The sequence below is a fragment of the Sabethes cyaneus genome, chromosome 1 (genome assembly GCF_943734655.1).
Source record: "Sabethes cyaneus chromosome 1, idSabCyanKW18_F2, whole genome shotgun sequence".
NCBI classification, from domain to species: domain Eukaryota; kingdom Metazoa; phylum Arthropoda; class Insecta; order Diptera; family Culicidae; genus Sabethes; species Sabethes cyaneus.
In genome coordinates this window covers 173,728,742-173,753,196 of record NC_071353.1, presented here as the reverse complement: position 1 = coordinate 173,753,196, position 24,455 = coordinate 173,728,742, and the positions used below count along the sequence as shown (strand labels likewise).

General features: G+C 42.9%; 2 protein-coding genes across 2 annotated transcripts in view; one reads left to right on the top strand and one right to left on the bottom strand.

The window, feature by feature from the left end:
* The window catches only part of LOC128732456 (uncharacterized), a 188,180-nt gene extending 167,725 nt beyond the window's left edge, over positions 1-20,455 (top strand). The window contains exons 6-8 of the mRNA XM_053825706.1: positions 18,467-18,627; positions 18,681-20,017; positions 20,069-20,455. Of these exons, the coding sequence (XP_053681681.1) occupies positions 18,467-18,627; positions 18,681-20,017; positions 20,069-20,455 (1,885 nt within the window). The remainder of the gene's footprint in view (positions 1-18,466; positions 18,628-18,680; positions 20,018-20,068) is intronic.
* Positions 20,456-21,967: 1,512 nt separating this feature from the next.
* LOC128732473 (exosome complex component RRP46) lies at positions 21,968-22,947 on the bottom strand. The gene is made up of 2 exons (XM_053825727.1): positions 22,748-22,947; positions 21,968-22,694 (listed from the first exon to the last, which is right to left on the bottom strand). Exons 1-2 carry the CDS (start codon positions 22,863-22,865, stop codon positions 22,135-22,137), a joined length of 678 nt encoding a protein of 225 aa, XP_053681702.1. The 5' UTR covers positions 22,866-22,947; the 3' UTR covers positions 21,968-22,134.
* Between the last annotated feature and the right edge of the window lie 1,508 nt (positions 22,948-24,455).

Here is a 24,455-nt window from a genome sequence, read left to right as displayed (position 1 = left end):
TCAAGAGCAAACAGGGTGATAAGTCGGTGCACTTTTAATTTACGCCCGTTTAGGAAGAATTTACCGTCGAATGTTTTTATTTAATTTATAAAAGCAAAGTTTCAGTTACGGTGCTGAATGAAGAACGATCGTGCCGAAGGTTAAGCTGAAATAAAAACCTCAACAACACCAAGTCATGCCGGAATCATCAATATTTATGAGCAATCGGTGGTGCCCCGTCCGATTTTGATGAGTTTTTCCAACAACAAAAATAAATAAAACTGTCCTTTTCCCTTTTATGTTTCGTTTGCTCTTGCTTCGATTCACCGCAACCGGGAAAGTATACTGTGAAAATCCAATTTAAATTCACACCGCAAATCCGCAACCTCAGACGCTCACGGTTTTACGGACGGATAAACGGATTTTTGACTCGCCTGAGCCCTCGTGAAAACGTCGTTGGGGAGAATTTAGTGCATATTTTTTCGGCATTTATTAATCAAATTCGGTGACCTCGTTACCGGGTGGCCACTCCCGAGCGGGCACCGAGCAAAGGACAAAGAAAGCCGAACCGAATCCGTGCGGAGTGTGCGACCGACCGACCGACCGACCGGTCGGTGGGTTACAATTTATTGTTTAATCTCAACCCGAAGGATTGTGGATGAAAAATGGTTTTCAATTTCCATTGGAAAGTCTTCGGAATCAACTGCAAATTTGGCTAGAATGTGGTCGATTTCTTCGTGTGAATACTTTTCTTTTCGTCTTCCAGCAAACGTGGTAAATTCGAATTAATAGCATGTTATTTTAGGTTATTAATAGTAATGCTGACATTTTTCAGGTTGGAATACGACAAAAAAGTGAAACATTTTTGTTACTATTTCTTCGCACATTTCAACAGTTCCTAATAAGATTTCTGTAGTGCGATAGAGTTTCACTATTATCAGCTTATGTACAGGTTAAGTGAGGTTAAGCTTTATAACCTAGAAGCTGGAATTCTTGTCAAATTTTCATTAATTACCTTTGCTTCTTCGAAGCTAAGCGATAATTAAGAACTGTTCAGAAAACACAACAAAAAGGCGATGAAAAGATAATGAAAAGTTAACAAAATACGGCGAAATTCGATAATAATACATCGAAATTAACATGAAAATACGACGAAAAGACGTTAAAACAGCGACAAAAAACATGACACAATAGAAAATAGAAACACGACAACAGGATATTTAAAAGCGACAAAAAGATACTTAAAAGGCTTCAACAAGGCGGCGAAAAGATCATGGATACACTACAGTAAGGCAACGAAAGAACATTTTTGTTGTATTGTCAAAATTAACGAAACAACGACAAAAGACGATAAGAAGGGGAAAGAAATAACGAAGAATAGACGACGAAAAAACGATGAAAATAAACCAAACAGTAACAAAACAGACCACACAAATATCATCGATAAATAAAGAAGAGTTATCCTTGAAGGATCTGCCTTGGTCCGGAAGAAAACCTGGTTCCAGTTAGTCCCCGATATATTCTGAAGTAATAACTCATATTAAACGACACAACGATTGGTAACAACATCTAAAATACTTAAAAGAAGCATTGCGATAATTCAGTGAATCAAGATCAGGAATTCCGTAAAGACATACAAGAATCATAAGGTATCTAAGAAATCCGGAGAGTAACAATCTCGAGCTTAAATAAGGAAACGGTAACTATAAACGGATAATAGACAACGGCAACAAGTGCATCTATATGGACGACGAAACTTACGTCAAACTGGATTCAAAAGTGCTTCCAGGGCCGAAATTCTACACGAAATCGGCGGACGAGCTGGTGGACGATACCGACAATACAATTTCGCTGGAAAAATTTTGACAGAAGGTTTTAGTATGGCATGCTTTTTGTGCTTGTGGTCTGCGATGCGTATTTTTTTCACGAACTGTGCAATAAATGCTCAAATTTACAAAGATGAATAATTGTAAAAAATATTGTGGCCCCTCTACAAACAGTACCAGTCTCCCCCTCTCTTTTGACCGAATTTGGCATCTGTACATTGCGATAAGCCTGTACTACAGTGCCTTCCAGACAATAATATCCAATTCGTCGAGAAAAACATCAATTCACCAAATTATCCAGAGCTCTGACCAATTGAACGTTACTGGTTGATTGCGAAGAGGATTTTCAGGAGGGAAGGAACAGTTTCCCAAAACATGGAGGAATGCAAGAAAAATTGAACAGCAGCATCCAAGAAATGTCCAAAAGCTAGTGTGCAGAATTTGCTGGGAGGAGTTTCATCAAAAGTGCGCTCATTCTTTAGAACCTAATATCTTGACTAATGTAAGTCATGTTATAGTTTCACGTCGTACTGATCTTCAATAAACCGAGAACAAAAATTGAAATAATAATCGTAGGGTAAGGAACGAGTTAAGCAGTCTCACCTATTTTAATCAGTTGAACATAAATGAGCCGAAAATGCACTTTTTTATTCATATTTTCAAAAGGATCATCTTCACAAATCACTTAACCATACATTTGATTCACACAAACACAATTTACTGGGTTTCCGACAAGAAATATGATGAATTAAAAATTGTTGTCCAAAAACGTACATTTTCAGCTGCTCTTCAGCAATCGCCACCTCGCTACTAACGAATCCATCACATTTTTCAGCACTGATTACAACCACTCTAAAAGTCAAGCACTCAATTGTCACATACCATATTATTCACGCTCTTTTTTTCTATTACCTAAGGCTTTGTCACTAGCCGAAAGTTTTATTATTTTCTAACAAAACTGAAAACAAATTCTGAATTGAAGGAACCTGTTCACCAGTAGCAGCAGCTGCAGCACAACTGATGAACTATCGTGTTGCCAAGACACTGTTTCGGTTCTGGAAATAAGAATTTTAAGTTTGAAATTAACTGAAACCTCCTATGGTGAAAACGTGGTTCAATACTTTCAAGAGAAATGTATGTTCATAATTAATTTTTCTTTATTAAAAACAACACAAAAGACAGCTTTTTCAATAATTTTCGAAGATTTTCTCAGTGATTTAATGAAGCAACGATGTGTTTCAATGTTATTTGCTTTGACAACACTGTTCTAAAGTTAGATCGTGTGCACTTCTATGTTTGCTTCTTTTGTTCTCCCACCATCCTTATGAACAGCGAGTGAGACGTCAAACTCGCAGTTTCCCATAAGAACACCAGAGAATAAAAGAGACGACGAATACCGTTTGCCGAACGGTGCGGTGAGTGTATGCCCCGATAAACAATTTAGACAGATGGCATTTACGCATCTATGCCGATACGCTATGCCGATTACGCATCAGATGCCGATTAGTAGGTCGCGGATAGGAACGCGAACTTACTGAATAGGGGGAAAAGTTCGAGGGATTTTTTAACGGGACGTAAAAAAATTCAGATTTCAGGATTGCTCAAAATAGCACCTTTCGGGTGAAAATGGGTTCGGTGTGTTCAAAATTAGTTCCACCGCTCCAACTTTGAAAGCGAAAAATCAAAAGTTTAGCTCAACAATAGTGTCTTCCAATGGTAACAGCTTGAAGAACTAAAGATAGCAAGAAGATTGGTATGCTGATATCCCCCACTTAGTCAACCCATCGCTTGTAATAAGGTAAAACAATCAGTGACCCGCTTAGACTGCTTAAAACTAGTTCTTTACCCTATTTCATTTTTATTCACGAATACATGTTGCTAAAAACTTTTCGATACAGTCCTTACTCAGAAAAGTTAATTTACCCAATCCCCAATCGATTAACTTTTCCGAGAGTCCACTGTACTGTATTTATATAGTAGAAAGCAAAAAGGTTACAAAAAATACAACAAAAAACAAAAAAAAACAGACAACAAAAATACGTCAAAGAAATGACAATAAGACGATGAATACAAAGAAATTGCAACAAAGAGTTGACAAAAAGCCCACGAAAGAACGACAAAAGGACAAAAATCAGAGGGGTTGTGCACAAGACACGACCGCATAGGTGACGTAGGACCACGTAAGTCTCTTTGTAGCGATAGTAGGATGTATCCATGTATGTAATAATACGATGCTTCATGTATACAAGCTACATACGTAACGCTTATCAAAGTAGTAACATTGTATACATTCAATCCTCAACCGATTTTGGAGTTATATCCATGAATTGATACAATCTATTTTATTAAAACGAACCCAAGTCAGTAACTAAACCAAACAGTAAATAAATTTTTATGATATGTTTCTACGTTGAATAGTGCTTTTCCTCTGGTAATCGGTAGCCGGTACGCGCGAGTTTTCAAAAACTTGAAAATCTTGCGCAACTTTTCTGCGGCTTACAAAAGAACACTGATAAAGCATTTACAACCTGCAGACGTTTTGGAAGTCGCAGAAAATGTCGCCCGTGACCAGAAAACTGATTTCCGTCATTTGTTGGTCATCCGCAATGGCGAAAAATTCAACTTTTCCCTCGTTGCCTGGTGTTATAATGGTATTAACTGGGCAAGAAAATATAATAAACTCTTCAATCGTTGTGTGACCCTTGAAAGGGCCGATTGTTTGATTATCATAACTCCAGCTTGCAATAAACTTGCACTAACGCACTTAGCGTAATTCTCTGTTCGGTAAATTGGAGTACCGATAACCGCTAACCAGGCACGGCTTGTTGCAACGGACCAGCCGGAAAGCTTCAGCAGCTATACGATCAACGAAGTCGTTCATGTATGGTCCTAAATCACGATGAAATACCACTCCAAGTGGCCAGCTGCAAGTGACGTGGGATGCTTCTGGTCGTTTTGTTGTCGCGTGCAGCATATTCCTGCCAATTCCAGAACTTCAGCAGCCAGGTATTTCATCACGGCAGCGAAACGAGTGCTCCAGCTCGAACACACTGCACTGCACACACACTGCAAAAGTGCACGAGTCGAGCGTTACTTTCGTTTGCCCTGGCAAACAATGTTGGCAGTAGCTTATCTAGCGCTTGAATAATGCTGTTCGCCGGCTTACCTCGTGTTATGTACCAGAGCAAGCGACATGAATCGGCCACACCTATTTTTCATGGTCCTTCATTCTATCATGTACGTAAAATAAAATAGAACATTTCAACTTCAGTCTGAACAAAAGAGCAAAGTTACCAGTGAGCCGTTCGCCTTTTGGTGCCAAAGAAAACCGTTGTGTTGCTAAAGAAAACCGAGTGAAAAGCCCTAAGTTCCAAGTTTCCTAGGTTTCATCAATTACCGAAAACCGTTCTTTGAAGAACGAACAAATTCTTATATGAAGATGCAAAAGATGTTACTAAAACTTTCATTTTATTAAACCCATGGTTTTATGCATTTTGACGCTTGACCGAATACATTGAGCTGGTATATTTGTTGGCTGCTTGTTACCTTCCGAGACGGCCAACTAAATCAGCAGCAACAAGCGAACAGAAACGCGTGAGGTGATCGGTTAAAATTATTTGATAAGAATCGAACAATTAGAATCAGTCCAAATTAAATAGAATTAAAATCAGTGAGCGAAAATTCCTCAAATCTTCATGAACATTATGTTTTGTCCTTAAAAGAACATTTTGTCGACGTGGTATGTTGGAAATTGAAGCCTTCTTTTCCATCTTCTTGGGCAGCAACAAAACAGCTTGGATGTTCGGGAAGACACTTCTCTGAGCAGTGGTGACACGGGACAGCAATTTGTTCAACTCTTCGTTGTTGCGGATGGCCAGCTGCAAGTGACGATAATTCTGATCGTTTCGTTGTCGCGAGCAGCATATTTCCTGCCAATTCCGGAACTTCAGCAGCCAGATATTCCTTCACGGCAGCGAAACGAGTGCTCCAGCTCTAACACACGCTCAACATCTGCTCAACAATTTTCGATCGGATTCTATAGGGCGTAAATTAAATACAATCATAAGGAAGCTTAACCCATAGCTTATATCGTATATATTTCTGTCATCCGTGCTAGGGAAGCACTGACGAGGGAAGGCTAAAATATGAAAATGATTCAATGATTGGAAATCTATTGAAAGTTGACTGAATCATAAGCCGAAGCGTGAAAACGCGTTTCTACTTTGATGACGTCATTTCCAACAACCAATCACGAAGCTAGAACTCTGGTAAAACATAGGTTCATTATTTTCAATTTTTCAATAGTTCAACATCAAGAATCCATTCTTTTCTTCATTTGGGTCAATTCTTAGAAGATTTTCCGATCGATCGGTGTAAGAATATAGTCAAAAGTGACGAAATGACAATAAAAAATGGCAAAACAAGGACAGAAGACGATGTATAGAGGACAATAAACAAAGAAAAGATAATCAAATGACGGCGAAAAGGCACCACAACAGTAAAAAAAACGACACAAACGGCAACAGCCATCGAAAAATACACCATAAAAACAAAACAAAAACAGACGAACAGGTGACGAAAACACAACAAAAGTGCGTCAGAGGAATGACAATAAGACGATGAATACAAAGAAAATGCAACAAAGACTTGACAAAAGGCCCACGAAAGAACGAAAAAATGACAAAAAATAGGCGATAAAAAGACGACGAAAGAACCATAAATAGGCAGCAACAAGACGATGGAATGGTAATGACAAACAGGCGAAAGCCCGTTGAAAAAAAGATGAAAAGGACAAATGAAAAACCGCCGGAAAACGCCAAAAAAGCGATCAACCAAAATCGGATTAAAAGGCAATAAGCGGGTGGCGCTGAAAAGAGACAAATAAACTATGTAAAGATGGCTAAAATACGATGAAAAAGCGCCAAAACAACAACAAAAAGAGCAAAAATACGATGAAAAATACGATAGAGAGACGACAAAACGATGACGAATACAAAGAAAAGACAACCAAAATATACACAAAATACAAGACATGTGCCAAAAACGACGAACACACGACGGAAGTAATATGAAAGTACGACGAAGACAACGATTTAATGGTATGATAAAACCTAACAGAATTCACTCGAATATTAAGACCACTTGGAGATAAACTTATGAAACTTTTTACACCGTTTGAAAGATCTTGGTCTGCGGATCTACTTTGCTGAAAGCAGTAACTTTCTTTCTTTATTCTCTACTAAATTTACCTTTCCGACGGACGAATTACAGTGCCAACAGCGCTATCTCTGGTTTACAGCGTTCTTTCAACCGAGTTTCGGCAGTATTTGATTTTAATTTATCACAACGAGTGTTACGTTCGAGTTTTGTCTCTATGTTTCGACGTTTTATGTATTAGTTATTAAGGTCCATTAGGGCAAGTCTTGCCTGTTGGTAATAAATTTGAAATTTGAAATTTTATTGCTGGAATCCCGAGAAATACCGAAATAAAGTTAACGATTTACAGGCGCTGTACGAAATACAACAGCGTGAGTAACGGAGGGTTAAATAAGCTCTGGTACAAACACTAGCATAGTTCATAGCACAATTCGGTTACTTTCATTCGAAAGCTGAGAACATTTTGTACTAGAAGTTGGTCTGAAACCTCCTACTTAATGAGTTTTAGTAACTTTTTAGAAGGAAAAAGCTATGAAATAAGTATTTCTCAGGACGTTTTTATCGAATTTCTCCTAAAAATGTGTGATAAAACTGTTATGCACCAATTCAAAGCCCTGGTACCGTTCCCCAATTCGTTCTTTGACCTCATTTCAAACGTATCGTATTAGGTGTTGAAATAGTATCTGAAAACTGCAAGAATTCATACATCACGCATAGCACACTAGATTACCGCGTGCGGTTCTGTGGTTCTGTGGATCGTTCTTTTTATCATCTGCCTTTCTGGCATCTTTACGTTGTTTTTTATCTCTTTCCAGTGATTTGTTTTTGCGTTTTCAGTTGCGTCTGATCGCGTCTTTTTGCCCCCCCCTTTCTAGTCTGTTTTGACATTATTTATTATCGCTGTTTTGTTGTGGGTTTGTCGTCTCTTCATCGCCTTTTCTATATCTATTTTTAGTCGTTTTTAGCATCTTTCTTAACATTTCTTGTCATCTTTTTTGACGTTTTTTTCGCCGTCTTTACGTCTACTTGTCATCACTTTTTCGTCATCTTTTCACCGCCTGTGCCTATAAAAAGGCTCATGTTTTTACTGTCGTTTCATTCGTCGTCCATCCTATAATCGTGGTCTTTTTTACATGTTTCGTTACCTTTTATTCTTCCGGACAGGGACTGAAAGCAATGGATTGAAGGCGAAACTAGTTCGAAATCAATTTCGTTTTACATATCGCGCTGCTACGGATCTGCTTGTGGATCCAAATTGCTCCGGCTCATGCTTGCAGCGACGTTAAAGCAGCGACTTCGTTATCATATCACTTTTTTTGTGTATTTTATTTAGTTCCAGTCAATATGACAGTACTCGAAGTTTGCCTGGAAACAGTACACCGTTCCTAGAACTAACATGAACCCCAACTATCACTTCACAGGCTTCTGGTACATCGTACCAAAGTCTCCTCACATCACAGTTTATCGTAAACCATTGCATCAAGAAGGGCTGCTCTTTAGTCAACACAAAGATAAGACTTCAGACTTCGAGGCTCGCTTGGCTGCTAATGCTCAGTACGCTGCGAGTGAATGACCAAGCAACACGCATGATGTTCCACAGTTTCGATACGGAGCGACGAGAGTGGATCTCTCGCCAGCCTCCGCCAGCCATCGATCCGGAAACCGGCCTCGGTCAACTGATTCTGACAGCTCTCGATCGTCTCCCCACGGATGAAGTGCTGCAAATCGATGCCGATCACAACCGGACGATGAGCGCCGGCGAGATGCGATTGCGCTCGATTCGAGTCGCCCAAAATCTGGCCAGCCTGGGGTTCGGAAAAGGTGACATGGCAGCCCTGGCTTGCAGCAACAGTGAAAACCTAACGCCGATCGCTCTCGGCCTGATGATAGCCGGTGTGCCGTTCATTGCTCTGCCGGTTAATTTCAACGCCGATGATCTCGGCCATCTGATGGGATTGGTGCAGCCGAAGTTGGTGATTTGTGATGAAGCGATCTATAAGACTGTACTGGATGGGGCTGCCAGATCACTGAAACTGAAACCCGTCATCTTCGTGGTGGAAAGTGAATGGGAAACCGTGCAGAAAGTCGAAGAATTGCTGCAGGAGACGGGCAGCGAAGCTGAGTTTGTGTAAGTACTTGATTGGTAATCCACTTGAGTTTTCGATTAAACAAGTTTGAACAATCAGTCCACAGTGGCATGGTGACGTCCGCGAAATGATTGGCATTATTTTGTGCACCTCGGGAACAACGGGCCGGCCGAAGGGTGTTTGCGTTTCGCAGGCGCACATCGCCGTCGTGTTGAACGCTGGGAGGCGACCGCCGAATAAAAACCTCGTCTTCAACTTTAGCCCACTGTACTGGGGAACTGGCCTGTTCGCATTGCTGAACTCCGTCGCAACTGGAACGACTCGGGCCATCACTCGGAGTTCGTTCAACGAGGACGTTTTCTTTGATGTGCTGGAACGAGTGAAACCAACGCACTTCTTTACGCCACCGTCACACGCGCTTCTACTGCTGAATCATCCGCGGGCGGAGAGTGCCGATTTCGGTTGCCTGCAAAACTGGGGCTTGAGTGGAAGTCATGCTTCTCCCCGGTTGCGCCGACTGTTGGAGGAGCGTCTTCCGAACGGCAGAACAGCCAACAGTTATGCCTCTTCCGAGCTTGGATTGATTGCTATGGAGTTCGCGAAGCGAAAGGACGGAGCGGTGGGTCAACTGATGCCGCACTTGAATGCGAAGGTCGTCAATGAGCACGGTGTGGCAGTAGGCCTTGGAGAGCAGGGTGAGTTGCTGATTCGTACGATGCTTCCTTTCATGGGTTACTACCACGATGAGGAAGCAACCCGCGAGCTAGTCGACGAAGACGGTTGGATTCGAACCGGTGACATTGGCTACTTGGATGAGGATGGTTTTGTGTTTTTGGTTGACCGAAAGAAGGATGTCATCAAGTACCGGGGCTACCAGATGTCACCGGTGGATTTGGAGACGCTGATTGCGGAGATGGACGGTGTGCGGCAGGTTTGTGTGGTTGGCCTGCCGGAGATGGACGGATCGTCTGATCTACCGGCGGCTGTTGTCGTGCGGCAGACAGGTTGCTTACTGACGGAGCAACAGGTTGTGCAGTTTGTTGAGCGGCGGGTCTCCGACCATAAACGATTGCGAGGGGGAGTGTTCTTCTGGGCGGAACTACCGCTGACGTTGACGGGTAAAGTACTGCGACGAGCCGTTAAGCAGATGCTGGTGGAGCAGGTTGGCCAGGGTCGTGATATTTAAATATTAATAAATGCTGCAAAATTCGTAATTCGGAAAGCATTCACACGAAGAATTCGACCACATTTTATCCAAATTTACTGTCGATTCTGGACTTTTAGTTGGAAATTAAAAATCATTTTTCATTCATAATCTTTCACAATCCTGTAGGTTGAGATTAAACAAAAAATTGTAACCCACCGACTGGTCGCCTAAGGCGATGCCAGATTTTGCTGAGGATAAATCCGTAATTTTCGTAATCACCGAAGATAGTGTTATATACTTTCCTTTCAAAACCAATTTAATTGCGAAGTTTAATTAGATTTTATATCAAATTTTAGTCCAAATAAAACTTTAATCGACACTTGTGCAGCGTTCTCCTCATCCTTCATACTCCTACATTCATCGTCAAACCAATCGTTCCGCTGATTCCGGGCCACATGCCCGATGGAGCTCTCCGCTACACTGCTGATGGCTGTTTCGAAAGTGTTCCAACAGTCCTCGAGAGGGGCTTCGTCCAGCTCGTCCTCTTTCGGCAGCGCAGCTTCGAGTGAATGCGCGTCTTAGGCCCATTTCATTGTGCACTGAACCTTAAAATCACCGGTTTGTATTCCTCCTCCTGGCCAACCTGAGTATTGAAATCTCCGATGACGATCTTGATATCATGGTTTGGGCAGCGGTCGTATTCACTCTCCAACTGCGCGTAGAATTCATCCTTGTCGTCATCGGCAGTGACGTAGCCAGGATTTTCGTTTGGGAGGGGGGAGGCCAAGCCATTTTTTTATTAGAGAAGTTTCAAACCTAAGAGGTTCACTCGCCTCTGGAGGGAGGCCAAGTCATTATGCATAAAACCATTTGTAATATATTTAATGTTTATGTTACAGAATTTTCTTTCGAATTAATTAATTAATTAATTTAACTCACTTAGTTTATATAACACAAGTAACTTTCTAATGGTTTTCAAAAGTTGGCGTACAATATGATTTCTGCTTGGAACAAGTAAAGGATTTCTTTCATTGTTGCCTAGGCCTCTAGCCTCAACAGCATAGAATGTTTGGTAGCGCTCTACGGATCACTAGTTCGAGCCTCTCTAGAATACTGCTCTGTATTATGGGTCCCTCACTACAACAATGCAATCTACCGCATCAAAAGTATCCCGCGTCGGTTCGCTACGCTACGCTCTTCGAAGGCTTCTATGGCGTCAACCAATGAGAAACACACGATGCGAGGATCGTTGCCAGCTCATTCGAATCGACACTCTCGAGCTTCGCCGAGAAACAGCACGCGCCATGGTAGTCTCGGATACCTTGACTTCCAACATCGACTACCCTGCCATCCTTCATCAAATCAACCTGGATGCACCAACGAGAGTACTACGGAGGCTACCCCTACTAAATCTACCTTTTCTTCGCACCAACTACAGTGCCAACAGTGCCATCACTGGTTTGCAGAGGTCGTTCAAGCGAGTTTCATCAGTGTTCGATTTTAATTTGTCTCAACAAGTCTTACGTTTAAGATTTGTGTCTATGTTTCGACGTTTTTTGTATTAGTTAATAAGGGCCATTAGGGCAAGCTTTGCCTGTTGGTAACAATAAATGATAAATGCTTATTAGTTTGCTGTTGAAAAGAATGTTTTACAGGATTTTTAAAGACTGCATATAGCCTTTGGCACTCTCGTATCGAGCCTACTTTTCCCTCCGCAAGACGCTTCGATCAAGGAGTATACGTCGCACAAAGTTGACGTTGTACAAAGCGCTAATCAGACCGGTAGTCAAATTCTTCAGCTGACGAATTGCTCGCCGGATCTCTTCGATCGGGAGCCAGTACGCAGTTGTCGTTTGTAGGCACTCCGAGGTTAACTTCCGTTGCTATATATCGCCGTTGAGGTGCTCATCGAAATACTGCTTCCACCTCGCGTTCGTTTGTGATTAGATCCCCTCCCTCGTCCGTACACATGTCAGGTTTAGGTGTGCAGCCCTTAGGAGTTTAGTTCATCTTCTCGTAAAACTTGCGCGTGTCATTAGCCCGGAATAGTTGTTCGAGCTCCTCAGGAACTCTGTGCTTCTTCTGGCGCTTTTTCCTCCTCAGGATCATAATCAACTCATTCCGCGCTCGTCGATACCGTCAAACGGGGTAACTTGCAACAGTTCTCAACTATTAGTGCAAGTAAAAACTTATCTGTAGTACATTTGAGGACATTTAATTAATACAAAGTTATTAGGTCTAGGATAGAACAATTTCACATATTGAGAAAAAATATGCGATCAATATTGGCAGTTGTAGAATTTAACTAGTTTGTTACTAGTAACCCCTTAAACGGGGTAACTTGCAACAAGCAATAGTTTTTGGAAATTAAACGAATTTAATGATTTGTATGAGTTTTTTTTGACTTGAATATGCAAATGATAATCCGACTTGCGATTTTTAATGCTTTTGCTATGAATATACGCATTAACGTCCTAACCTCCTCACGTTGGTGAAAATAATTAATGAGCCCCGTAACGGAAAATTACGAATGAAACTTTTTATATTATTCACGCAGTTGATATTCCTTGTCTGGATCCGATAGAACTGCCTTCTTTAAGGACCATTCACACATTACGTAACGCACTTAGGGGAGCGGGAGTTGCGTAACTCATTACACGTCGTATATCCACTATGCAAAATCACGTCATGAAGTGGAGTGGGGGAGTTGAAAATCATCGAAATCTTGGTTACGTAATGTATGAATGTTCATTACGTTACGAGTGATCGTAATTAGACACTGTCATATTACTGGTTGTTTTCTCTCAGTAAGGATATTTTCTTTTTAGCCTCTTCTATAGCCATTTTCGGTACATTCAGAGAAAAACTGGCATATTTCCGACTTACCGAAAGTATCTTACACTCTTCGTTGTACTTTAGTATTGCTTGATGCAAAATTAAATGATAACTTGCCTCGTAAGGTTAACGGAACACAGCTTTTTATATCCACCAGCTGTTGCAAGTTACCCCGTTTAAGTGCTTGTTTTACGAATAATGTGGTAACAAGCAGGATAAACAACATTAGTCATCATAAATCAATTATTTTGTTTCCTTATTATTCATTTTACTATAAAAAATGTATGTTAGGCTTCTTTTATTTGAAGTGCTTGTGGGCGACACAAACGTTTTACAAAAGAAGAATTGACGATGAATTTGACATCATCTTGTGCGATTTTTTACAAATCACCGAAACAGCAAAAAACCACCATAACATTATCCAAGGCTTCTTAAATCTGTGAACAACAAGTTTCAGTGACTGATATAGATAAAAAATTGAAGTAAGAGATCAAAAACTACAATAAATTGGATCGATATAGCGTTGTTGCATGTTACCCCGCTGTTGCAAGTTACCCCGTTTGACGGTACTTGGCCAAATTCTCTCTCGTGGATATGCTCAGATAGTTTTTCCCAAGCTCTTTTTTTTCCTCTCTATCGCTTCTTGGTATTCCCCGTCAAACCAATCATTTCGTGCACTCGTGGTTTCCACTCCTACCACCGCGGTTGCGGCCGAGCGTATCTTACTCCATCCGTTTTCGAGGGTCGAAGCATCTAGCTCCACAGAGGAAGGCAGAGCTTCATCCAGTACGCGCGCGTAGTTTTTGGCAGTTCGCGCGTTGTCTAGTTGCCGAATGTTAAGCCGGGGAGGGCCTTTGTCTTTAGGTATAAACCGTAGATAGTTTTGAGCGCCATGTACTGCTACTAGGTAGTGGTCCGAGTCAATATCCGCACTCTGTAGGGAGCATACGTTGGTGATGTTCGAGAAATACCGGCCCTCGATGAGAATATGGTCGATTTGGTTCGAGGTTCGTTGATCAGGTGATCTCCAGGTGGCCTTGTGGATATCTTTGTGAGGAAAGAAGGTGCTTTTGATCACCAAGCCTCGGGAAGCCGCAAAATTGATGCATCGCTGGCCGTTATCGTTCGTGTCAGTGTGCAGGCTATGGGTCCCGATCACCGGTCTATACATTGCTTCCCTGCCGAACTAGGCGTTCATATCCCTGATGACGATCTTGATGTCCCGTGGTGAGCAGCTGTCGTACGTTGCCTCCAGCTGCGCATTGAAACCTTCCTTCTCGTCGTCGGGTCTACCTTCGTGTGGGCAATGCACGTTTATGATGGTGTAGTTGAAGAAACGGCCTTTTATCCTCAACACGCACATCCTCTCGTTGATCGCTTTCCAATCCATTACGCGATTCTGCATTTTGCCCAACACTACGAAGCCCGTTCCCAGCTCGTTGGTCGCTCCACCGCTCTGGAAAAATCGGGCTTTGCCGCCACGGATCCTCCACACCTTCTCGTCCTTGCGACAGATCTCCTGCAGTACCACGATGCCAAACTTTCGGGGTTCTAGCTGATCGAGCAGCACCCTGTCGCCACCAACGAAGTTTAGCGATCTGCAGTTCCAGGTACCAAGTATCCATTCCATGTCCTTATTTCGTCGCCTTGGTCCATGCCGAATACTCCGAGAAGATATTTCTTGACTCTTGTTGTAAGTTGTTTTTTGGTTTATTATTATTATTTATTATTATTATTTATTATTATTATTTATTGAATAAAATTCATCTGACAAAATATTGTCTTAATGAAAAATGAAACGAACACAGGCTCATGATAGTATTCTCATAAAAACATGCAATGGAACGTTAAAGTCAAAAATGCTGTAAGCGAGATTGAATGCACTGGCAATGGCACGGATTGGCTCATTTTGTCCGTATTGTCGACTACGAGCTGCGAGGTGTAAAAAGTTGCGTTGACGTATAACTCTCTCTGGAGCATAGTAGTAAAACTGCCGGAGTAGTTCAGGCGAATCGACTTCCGAAGTGATGATCTTAGCAGCAAAGAGAGCTTGTGCGATGAATCTTCTCCCTTCTAGGGTATCAAGTCCAAGTAGCCGACAGCGATCAGTGTAGGAAGGCAGGTTCGTAGCATCACGCCATGTTAGCCAACGAAGTGCGTAGCGAACAAACCTTTTTTGTACTCGCTCGAATCTAGCAATCCAACACGCTTTGAATGGACACCATACCACACTACTAAACTCAAGAACTGAGCGGACTAGTGCACAATACAACGGCCGTAGGCATAGCGGGTCGCGAAAGTCTTCGGAGATTTTGAATATAAAACCAAGTTGTCTGTTGGCTTTCGTCAGAATGTCGTTTTAGTGAGATTTGAAGGTCAACTCACAGTCAAGAGTAACTCCCAAGTCTCTAATTTGGTAGACCCGTTGAAGTCTGTGTCCAGCAATAGAATAAGTAAGCATGATCGGTTTCTGTCTACGGTGAAAGGTTATCACATTGCATTTGTTGATACTAAGTGTCAAAAAATTCCGGGAGCACCAACTCTGCATACGATCTACACTTAGTTGCAAGTAGCCGCAATCATTAGTACTGTTGATGATGTTATATATTTTGACGTCGTCGGCGTAAAACAGGCGGCAACCAGATGGCAGTATGACAGAAAGTTCGTTGATAAATAACGAGAACAAAAGTGGCCCAAGGTTACTGCCCTGGGGGACACCCGAAACATTCGTAAACACTTCGGAACAAGAAGCTCCGATCTTAACGCGAAGCGATCGGTTTATCAGATAGGATCTGAACCAGGCGACTAAGGATCTGTTGACTCCAAGTTTTTCTAGTTTCCTTAACAGTATTTCGTGATCCACTCGATCAAATGCTGACTTGAGATCAGTATAGACAGCTTCAACTTGTCCACCGTTGTCCATTGTGCGAACGCATAGTGATGCAAATTCGGTCAAATTTGTCGCAACAGACCGCTTGGGATAGAATCCATGCTGAGCAGTTGAAATGTAGTTCTTGCATGAGCAGAAAAGCGCCTCATTGATAATAATCTCAAAAACTTTAGAACAGCAGCATAAGGAGGTGATGCCTCTGTAATTTCGAACATCTCTCTTATCACCTTTCTTGTGAACAGGGAACATAAATGAGGATTTCCATAGTTCAGGAGATTTGTTCTCTTGGAGTGACCTGTTAAACAGTTTTGTAAGTGGAGTAACTAACACCTCCGAGCACAACTTTAGAATGGACGCTGGAATGCCATCGGCTCCAGCAGCATAAGAAAGCTTTAACTTTTGGAGTGCAGACATTACGATTTGTTCACTAATGTGAAATGGACGGAAGTCAAAAGTATCACTAGGACAGTCGTTCATGGCAGTGGCGACTTGTGCAGGTGAGGCAGAACGTTCGTTGAACGAATTCCTAAAGTGTTGGACGAAAAGATCGCACTTCTCAAGTTCAGAGTTAGCAACTTCTTCCCCAAGGTGAACCGACATTGGCAGACCAGCCTCTTTTTTCTTGTAATTTACGAAATGCCAAAATCGCTTTGGATTCCTGCACAGAGATGCCTGTGTGCGGAGAACATAGCGTTGGTACAGAAATCTATTCAGTTTCTTGTAGTCGTTACTCGCACGGTTGAATTCTTGTTTTGTAAGGTGAGAACGATTCCGGCAGTATCTTCGTAGAGCTCTAGCCCTCTGCCGTTTTAGTCTGCGTAGGCGATTGTTCGACCAAAGAGGTTTTAAAGGCGGGTGGGCGTCGGGTACAAATTCACTAATTAGGGTTACGATTGTTCGCTGGAAATAATCGACGGCGTCGTCAATACATGTAGCAGAGTTTATTGTCTGCCAGTCAACGCGAGAGATAGCGGATCTGATTCCATCATGATCAGCTCGGCGAAAGTCCGGTGTACCGTCATTCCCGAAGGCAGACTCAAAAATGATCGGCGTTGGGAGATTCAACAGGACGTCCAAAGCAGGATGATCTGCGTCGAGAGTGATCAAAGGCTCAATTGCTTCCGAAACGGTGCAGACTGGCGTTGCGGCCTCGTTACTCAAGACTAAAGCAAGAAATCTGGCGTTTTTGTTGGCAATACCATTGACTTGCATCAACCCTTATAGGGCAAAACCGTCGATAAGTGTAGAGCTGGCAGCAGATAAAGCCATTAGGGAGTCGACCTGGAAAGACCCGTCGCTCGACTTGCACCACCGGAGCTGAGGTTGATTATAGTCCCCAAACTGCAGAGCATAGTCACTGAGGTCCAAGTTGAAGAAAACAGCACCGATAGAGTCCACGTGCTCATGAATGCTGTTAATATCGTTACGTCGATCCGGGGGCAAATAGGTTTAGATAGGTAGCCGTACTAGGGCTTACGCTACCGAGTCTCGTGATGGGGCTGCCATCTTGCAGTGTCGAGACACACTGTGACTCTTCCCCGGTTGGTATACGACCTTAGTTTCCACCGGGGTTGGTTACCCGATCTCCGCTAAGGTTGCTTGTATTCCAGCTGGTACCACGTGGAGGTAGGGGTAGGAGTTGCTAGATAAGAGGCTAGGGACCACAATGGGGTCTGTTTTACGCGTTATCCAACCATTTACCTTCACTGTATATCGCACATTTCTTTTGTTGCGCAATTATTCTTAATTATTTAGCGCATTCAAGTAGGAAATTGGACCTGCTTTGCCCTTCGCAAAACGCTACGATCAAAAAGCATACGCCGCTGTACGAAACTGACAATGTACAAAACCCTTATTTAACAGGTAGTTCTTTACAGACTTGAAGCTGTGACGTCGCTCACAGTGGAAATACGCGCTCTTGTCGTGTTTGACCGGAAGATGCTGCGGATGATATTTGGCGGATCACTATGTTAGGAAGAGTAACACTACCCATGAGAAGGGCGCATTTACATTCAATTTTTTCATATCAAAAAAGGGTCTCGATTTAAGAACGGTTTCGTTTTTGGCAACATAGGCGACACGCATTTGTTGCCAAATTCGAAATACTATACTGTACTAGACTTGCGAGTTCTACCGGTGGAGTAAATTGTTCCAGCAAAAATGGTTTGAAAAAGTATTTTTCCGCAAGAGTGCAAACTCCTGCCGTCGCTCTAGACGCCGCAAATAAAGTCGATTAAAAGGCGAACTAAATGATTTTTTATATTCACTCGACAAAAGTTCTGAGCTGGTAATTAATTCTATGGCCTCTTATATTTCGTTGAAGTGGGTGAGAGACAGATCACGACAATATGGACCCCCCTTCTACCCCCGATTCGGTACTACCATCATGTAGGCAAAAGTTTGTTTTATGGGAAAAGTTTCCCTATGATGGATCCGGGTAGCTTATCGTCTCCCAGTTTGACATGTTGACACACTCCCAGTTCTAATACCGCAGTATTAATAATAGGGCAATTATTAAAGGAACTGTCTTCTTTTTCGCCGACAGAAACGCCAAGTCATTGGACCCATCCAGTGGATATTGGGCTGAGTCACTGCCCGCCATAGAAACGCCTCTTTGTGCCGTGGTGGATCCGGTTCGAGATTTCCGCTGGCATGCCCTGCGCTGCGGTGGACCGGAAACGGCTTCTTTCCTGTGTGAACTGCCAGGTAATGCCAATACTTTCAACGAAAATTCTGATTCTAATTTGTTTTATTTTTAGTTCCCAATTGGGCAACCGACTGTACCGTTACCTTGTTGCCCTCGCTGACGGTGCAGTACATGTCGGACAGCGGAGCTGTCCAACTGTCACGGGATTGCGGTGAACAAGGAGCCCGGCACATGTCCTGTCAGGGCAAGCTCGACAAGGATTCCATTCTACAGCAACTGCACTGCGCGGAGCGCGAGGATGATTCCGAAACACTTGCTACGGAAACGGCCGAAAACAATCAACTTCCGGCGGTTGAGCTGACTTCCACTTCGCAGCACAAGGCGCCGCTCGTTACCAGGCAACCGCTGTTGCCGGAGATTCTCGAGCATGACATACTGACGGTAGTGTCCAACAACGACGAGGATAACAACATCGATGTTAATCCAAATCAGATCGAAGATACGGTGAAAAATGTTATCAATAAGTTTAACCTAGCAGATCTGATGCAGGCCGAACAATCACTGCACAGTGAGGAGGTGGACGGACGGTTCGATGGTGAAAGAGGAAAGGATGGTAAAAAAGCTGGTGGTAAGAAATATTCTCCGTTATTTGAAAAGAAGAATAAATTCGGCAAGAAAGAAGATGGAAAACTTGACGATGAAGACGAATTGATGATGGGCGATCAGCCGGATGAAACCGAAACGCAGCCAATCGACATCGTTCAACAGGCGGTAAAGCCAACAGAGGGTGACTCGGATGAGAGCGCGACGTCTGGAGTGCTGGGAAGTTCCACCGAAGGTGCAGCATCCAGTGAAACTACGTTAACGGAAAGTACTACGGTTGATTCCAGACTGCGGAGAGCTACCGACGGGGAACCATTGTCCGAGAGCACGCCAGCTTCAACGACCGAGGTAACGCCATCTTCTGTCATGACAACTACGGCAGAACCAACGACATCCAGCAGCACTGCTAGTCATATTTTACCAACCACACCGAAGAAGGAAATATCCTCCGTTGGTGACCACTTTATTCCGCCGATGCTTCTGGTTAAGGCACGTTTTACCTCTACTAAAAACCACGTTGAAACAACTTCGACGACAGAACTAGTAACAACAACCTCACAAACATCTGAACCAGCGGTTTCCACTGAACAAAAGACTTCCCCGACGATGACAACGGAAGTGGTAACGACTCCGGAGGAGTCTACCTCAGTCGTTTCCGAGGTAGCTTCTTCGGAAAAGACTTCCACCTCCGAAAGTGACACAACAACTGTTGCTCATCAGATTGTTGAAATCACATTTGACGACAAAGAGCTCTCCACCAAGATAGGGACATTAAGCATAACAACTCGCCCCTTCACTACGGTTGAGGAAACCAAATCTACGACAGTTTCCGCGCAAATTACGACAGTAAACAACGTTACTTCCAAGTCGGAACCAACTACACCCTCTTCACCGCAGACAGCCGCCATTGCAAGCTCCACGGAACCGGTTAGTACTTTGCTACTTTTTTCCACCGCCCAACCGACAACGACGACTACAACTACGACTCCACCTGCGCCTCCATCATCTCCATCATCATCATCAATTACACCAAAAACCACTGTCGCCCTCACTTCGGCCCCAGTAGAACACGAGCCCCAGCCGGACGAGCTGGAAGAGGACATCAACCATGACTCCTCCGACGATCTGGAGCTGGACGACCAGGACCATCCGCACAAGGACCTACACAACAGCTTTTCCAACATCGAAAACTACCAACCGTACAAACCGAACCGACGCCGAACGCTCACCAAACCGGAAGTGCACAGCAATCATGGCAACTACATCAAAAAAATCCTCGGCTGAAGACGCTAACGCCATTAATGAGGTTTGAGTTTCTTTTCTCTTTCGGTTTCGGTTCTTGTTGTTTCGTCGTCCGAAAGCGTCACCGTTTTCCCGCTTCGAATGGTAACAGAAAGGACAAGCAGACACGTAGACAACGTTCTCAACTCTTCCCAAACTAAACTTAGAAAAAAACATCAGAAATAGTCTAGAACAGTAGAACACACGATCGTAGAGCGTAGAATAGTCTTTGATCCCGTTTCATTCCATTGCTTTAGAATTGCCCGATAGCTTGGCGATAACTTCCACAGCTAGAACTATCCCATCACCCCTAGCGAAAGGCGCGCGGTGGTGGGACTTACTTGCCATCAATTTCTTCTCTCTAGCTCTCAATCTTCAACTACCTTAGAGTTTCTTTTAGATGTTTAGAAAACAAGGAATTTCTGTGATCTTTTTTGCCAAATATTTGCGCGTTAAATCAAGCACAAAGTCATCGAAGAAAAAAACGTTAGCTTCCCGCATATCTATCAAACATTTCAAAAACAAAAATAGCTGTAGTAGTTGGTTCTGATTGAATAGAAATAAAAATGTGGATTGTTTGCGCTATATTTCCAACAACAACAAAAAAAAAACAATTACGGTAGCAGTTTTAAACACTCACGACACGATAGTTTTTGTTTCTGTAATTTAGATGAAAAAAAAACTAGAAATCGATTGACAAGAAAAACTGCTGCTAACAGAAAATTATAAAACAACAAAAAATAGGCCGAAAATGCGAACGATTTCAAGAAAACCGGTTGCCAATATCGAAGTGAAAGCAAAGCGTAACAAACAGGTACGGCGAATACTGCAGCAGCACTAACATAGTACATGCCCAGCAAGCGCTGATCAAAATAATAATGGTCGCAGTGGTGCGCCTTTTCTCTTCTTTGGTAGGCTCCAAGTTTTGTGGATGGTCGCAGGATCGCCAGAACGTTTTTGTCGCTTACCATTTCGCGTAAAACCAGCACCGCCGCCACCACAATTGCTGCAATTTAGAGGACACACACGAAAGGAACACGTGCATCATTGCTAAAAACCTGTTGTAATGCAGTAAAAAGTTCGGTTTTCCGCGCAAGGTTTTCCATTTGTTTTTCGCATGTGCTGAAACCATTACCGATCTAGTAATCGGTGGAAAGATAGTAATAGATTTAACGGTTTTAAGAAAATAATTTTAATAAAAATGACAGATTTAAGCCAGGTTTAGCATCGAGCGGCGGTTTTGGTCCGAAATTTTCCATTCTAATGTTTTCTTACAAAATCAGACAACTAAAAAATAAGAATGGGTTAACAACACTACTAGGTAATCAGGAACCGAAAGTGTCAATTTTATCGATATTTGATCGAAATTTCAAACTGACCGTAAAATTTGCTGTACGGCACCGGCACAATCCAATCAAAGTAGGCAGCGAGCGTGAATAAAAGTTCAAGTTTCACCTCCATTTTGAAACCGCGTGTTCGGTTGTTGTAAGAAATAACACAAAATATTGCGTTTTAACGAATATTAGAAACTTTTATCGGGTTTAAAGGATTAAACTACAGGTAAGTTTTGCAACAACATAATTGGCATTGCAATTACCTTACAGGAGCGTGATTTACCAGCCAACGTGACACTCGTTCCGTGTGATCTATAACAAGTCAGTGACGAAATCCATCCACTTTATTCACAGTCCCTTGGCCTGCTTCGCAACAATCTCCCGATAAAATTCGAACACCTGATCGACCGCCACCGTTCCCAACCGCAGCGCACGGTGATACTGTTCCGGCGTGAACCGTCCGTGCGTATAGATCGAAACCGTTTTCTTCGACACATTGTCGAACACGAACGTGAACCGTGCCTGGGCGTCCTTGGACCGCAGCTCGTCCGGATCCAGCCATATTCGACCGTCCGCATCCAGCACGCTGTGCACCGCACCGACCAGGTAACGCATCTCAATGCCGCTGTTTATCAGCGCCAAACAAACGGCATTGATTGCGCAAGCAATCAGCCCACCGTGATCTTGCATTTCCTGCAGCTGTATGGAAACGGCGGCACGGGGATGGAGCGCAGTAAGAATGGTCGACTCGTACGTGTTTCGGATCAGGTTCTCCAGTAGTCGATCGTTAACACTACCCAGACCCGAGCGTGGCCGAAAGTAAATCTCGACGTGTGCTTTTTCGACGCTCAAGTGTTGCAGTCGTACCTCGACCGGACCGTGGACACTGGCAACAACGGCCGTTCCACCTGAAAGAAGGTACTGTTTTTCCAACAGAAAATAGACTTGTTTGGTAAAATACCTTGTGTAAGCAACGCAGAACCGTCCGACCGGGTTAGAATGTTGAGCTCACAAAGCATCGGTCGCAGTGAGCATTGCTCTGCGTCAGTTTCCATGGTTTCCATGCTTGTATCAGCCATTAAACCACTTTATTTCGAAAGAACTTAATCAAATTTAAGCACCACAGTTTTAACTGTTAATTTTAATAATGTTAACATAGGTTTTTGCACTTCTTGTTGTCAGCGGTGAACAGCCGGCGCGAGGAAATTTTGACAGCCACCCGCAAGCAAAAGCAACGACAATGTTTACGCTAGGGGCACATCGATTGTATTTTACAATCCACTCCACAGTGACAGGCAGAACAATCAGGACGCCTTTGCAAGAGACCTCTACATGTCATTTTTCCAAACATTCAACCAAAATTCAACAATCGAGAGCGTTAAGGTGAAACGGTACTGAATCCAACATGGCCAGACATCCTATATCCTATATCCTCACAAGGACGCCATTTTTTCGGTCATGTTGGGATTCAGTACCGTATCACCTTAACTATATTATAATAGCGAATTTGTTTATTTAACAGCGTTTAAAATTAGAATAACAAGTAAAACCACGGGATAAATCACTTTTCGCATAAATATTCAATGTATAAAGTATTTTAGTGATAAGTTCACAAGATAAATAATGTTGTTAGCGAGTATTCCAGGGGCTAAAAGGAATTCTTAACACATAATTTACAGAGACTTTATTTATTTCGATATTGTTGAAGTGACTGGACACTTTTGCAAATTTTATTGTACGAGCATGCTATAAAGCGTTGGAAAGTCAAGACAGGAAAGACTTAATTTATAAATTAAAATTTGTAGGCGCAGACTTTAGCAAAAGTGCTGTATTTATAATTTGATATTCACAGAATTCTGGCATTAGTTTTCAAAAGGTCGCATAATCCATGCAACTTGGCGCAGCAACTCTTGCAGATGGTTGGAAAGGCATTAAGACCGCCATCGGTAGTACTGCTCTAGCGGCACTAGGTACAATGAATCCGAACCGCAAAAACGATTTGTTCAACGGCGAATGCGAGCAATTTGTGCAGAAGAAGAATGCAGCACGTCCGAGAATGCTGCAACACCGTACGAGGGCGAATGTGGAGCGATATAAACAAACACAGAACAGGCAAAACTCGGTCTTCCGGAGGAAAAAGCGCCAACAGAAAGATCGAGATCGCGAGGCGATGGAAAAACTGTACCGTGCTAACGATAAACGGAAGTTCTATGAGAAGTTCCCAACAAACTTTTTATTTGGAGAGCAGTTTATTCAACCATTATACAGCTAATTTTCAGTAAATAAGCGCTTGATAAGCTGGTATACAACCAAAATGTTTGTTGGGTTAAACCGTTCGCGCAAAGGCTATGTGCCGCAGGCCGATATGTGTCGGGACTCAGACGGTAATCTTCTCACGAACGAACGTGAGGTGATCGAGAGGTGGAAGCAGTATTATGGCGAGCACCTTAACAGCGAGGCAGCTGAACATGAAAGTGACGATATGGCAACAAATCTTGGAGCACGTGCAGAAGACGACAGAATACCAGGCCCCGACCTTCAGGAGGTAGCAGAAGAGATCTGTCGGCTGAAGAACAATAAAGCGCTTGGGGCTGATCAACTACCCGGCGAGCTGCTGAAATACGGTGGGAACCCAGATAACACAAAATCGTAATAGAAAGTTCACATTA

What these genes read in the sequence shown, in the direction of transcription:
- LOC128732473 (XM_053825727.1), bottom strand. Translation starts at nt 22,865, where the DNA reads ATGGCTGATACAAGCATGGAAACCATGGAAACTGACGCAGAGCAATGC. An exon ending in TTCTGCGTTGCTTACACAAG is followed by an intron (nt 22,695 to 22,747) that starts GTATTTTACCAA and finishes ACCTTCTTTCAG; the next exon opens with GTGGAACGGCCGTTGTTGCC.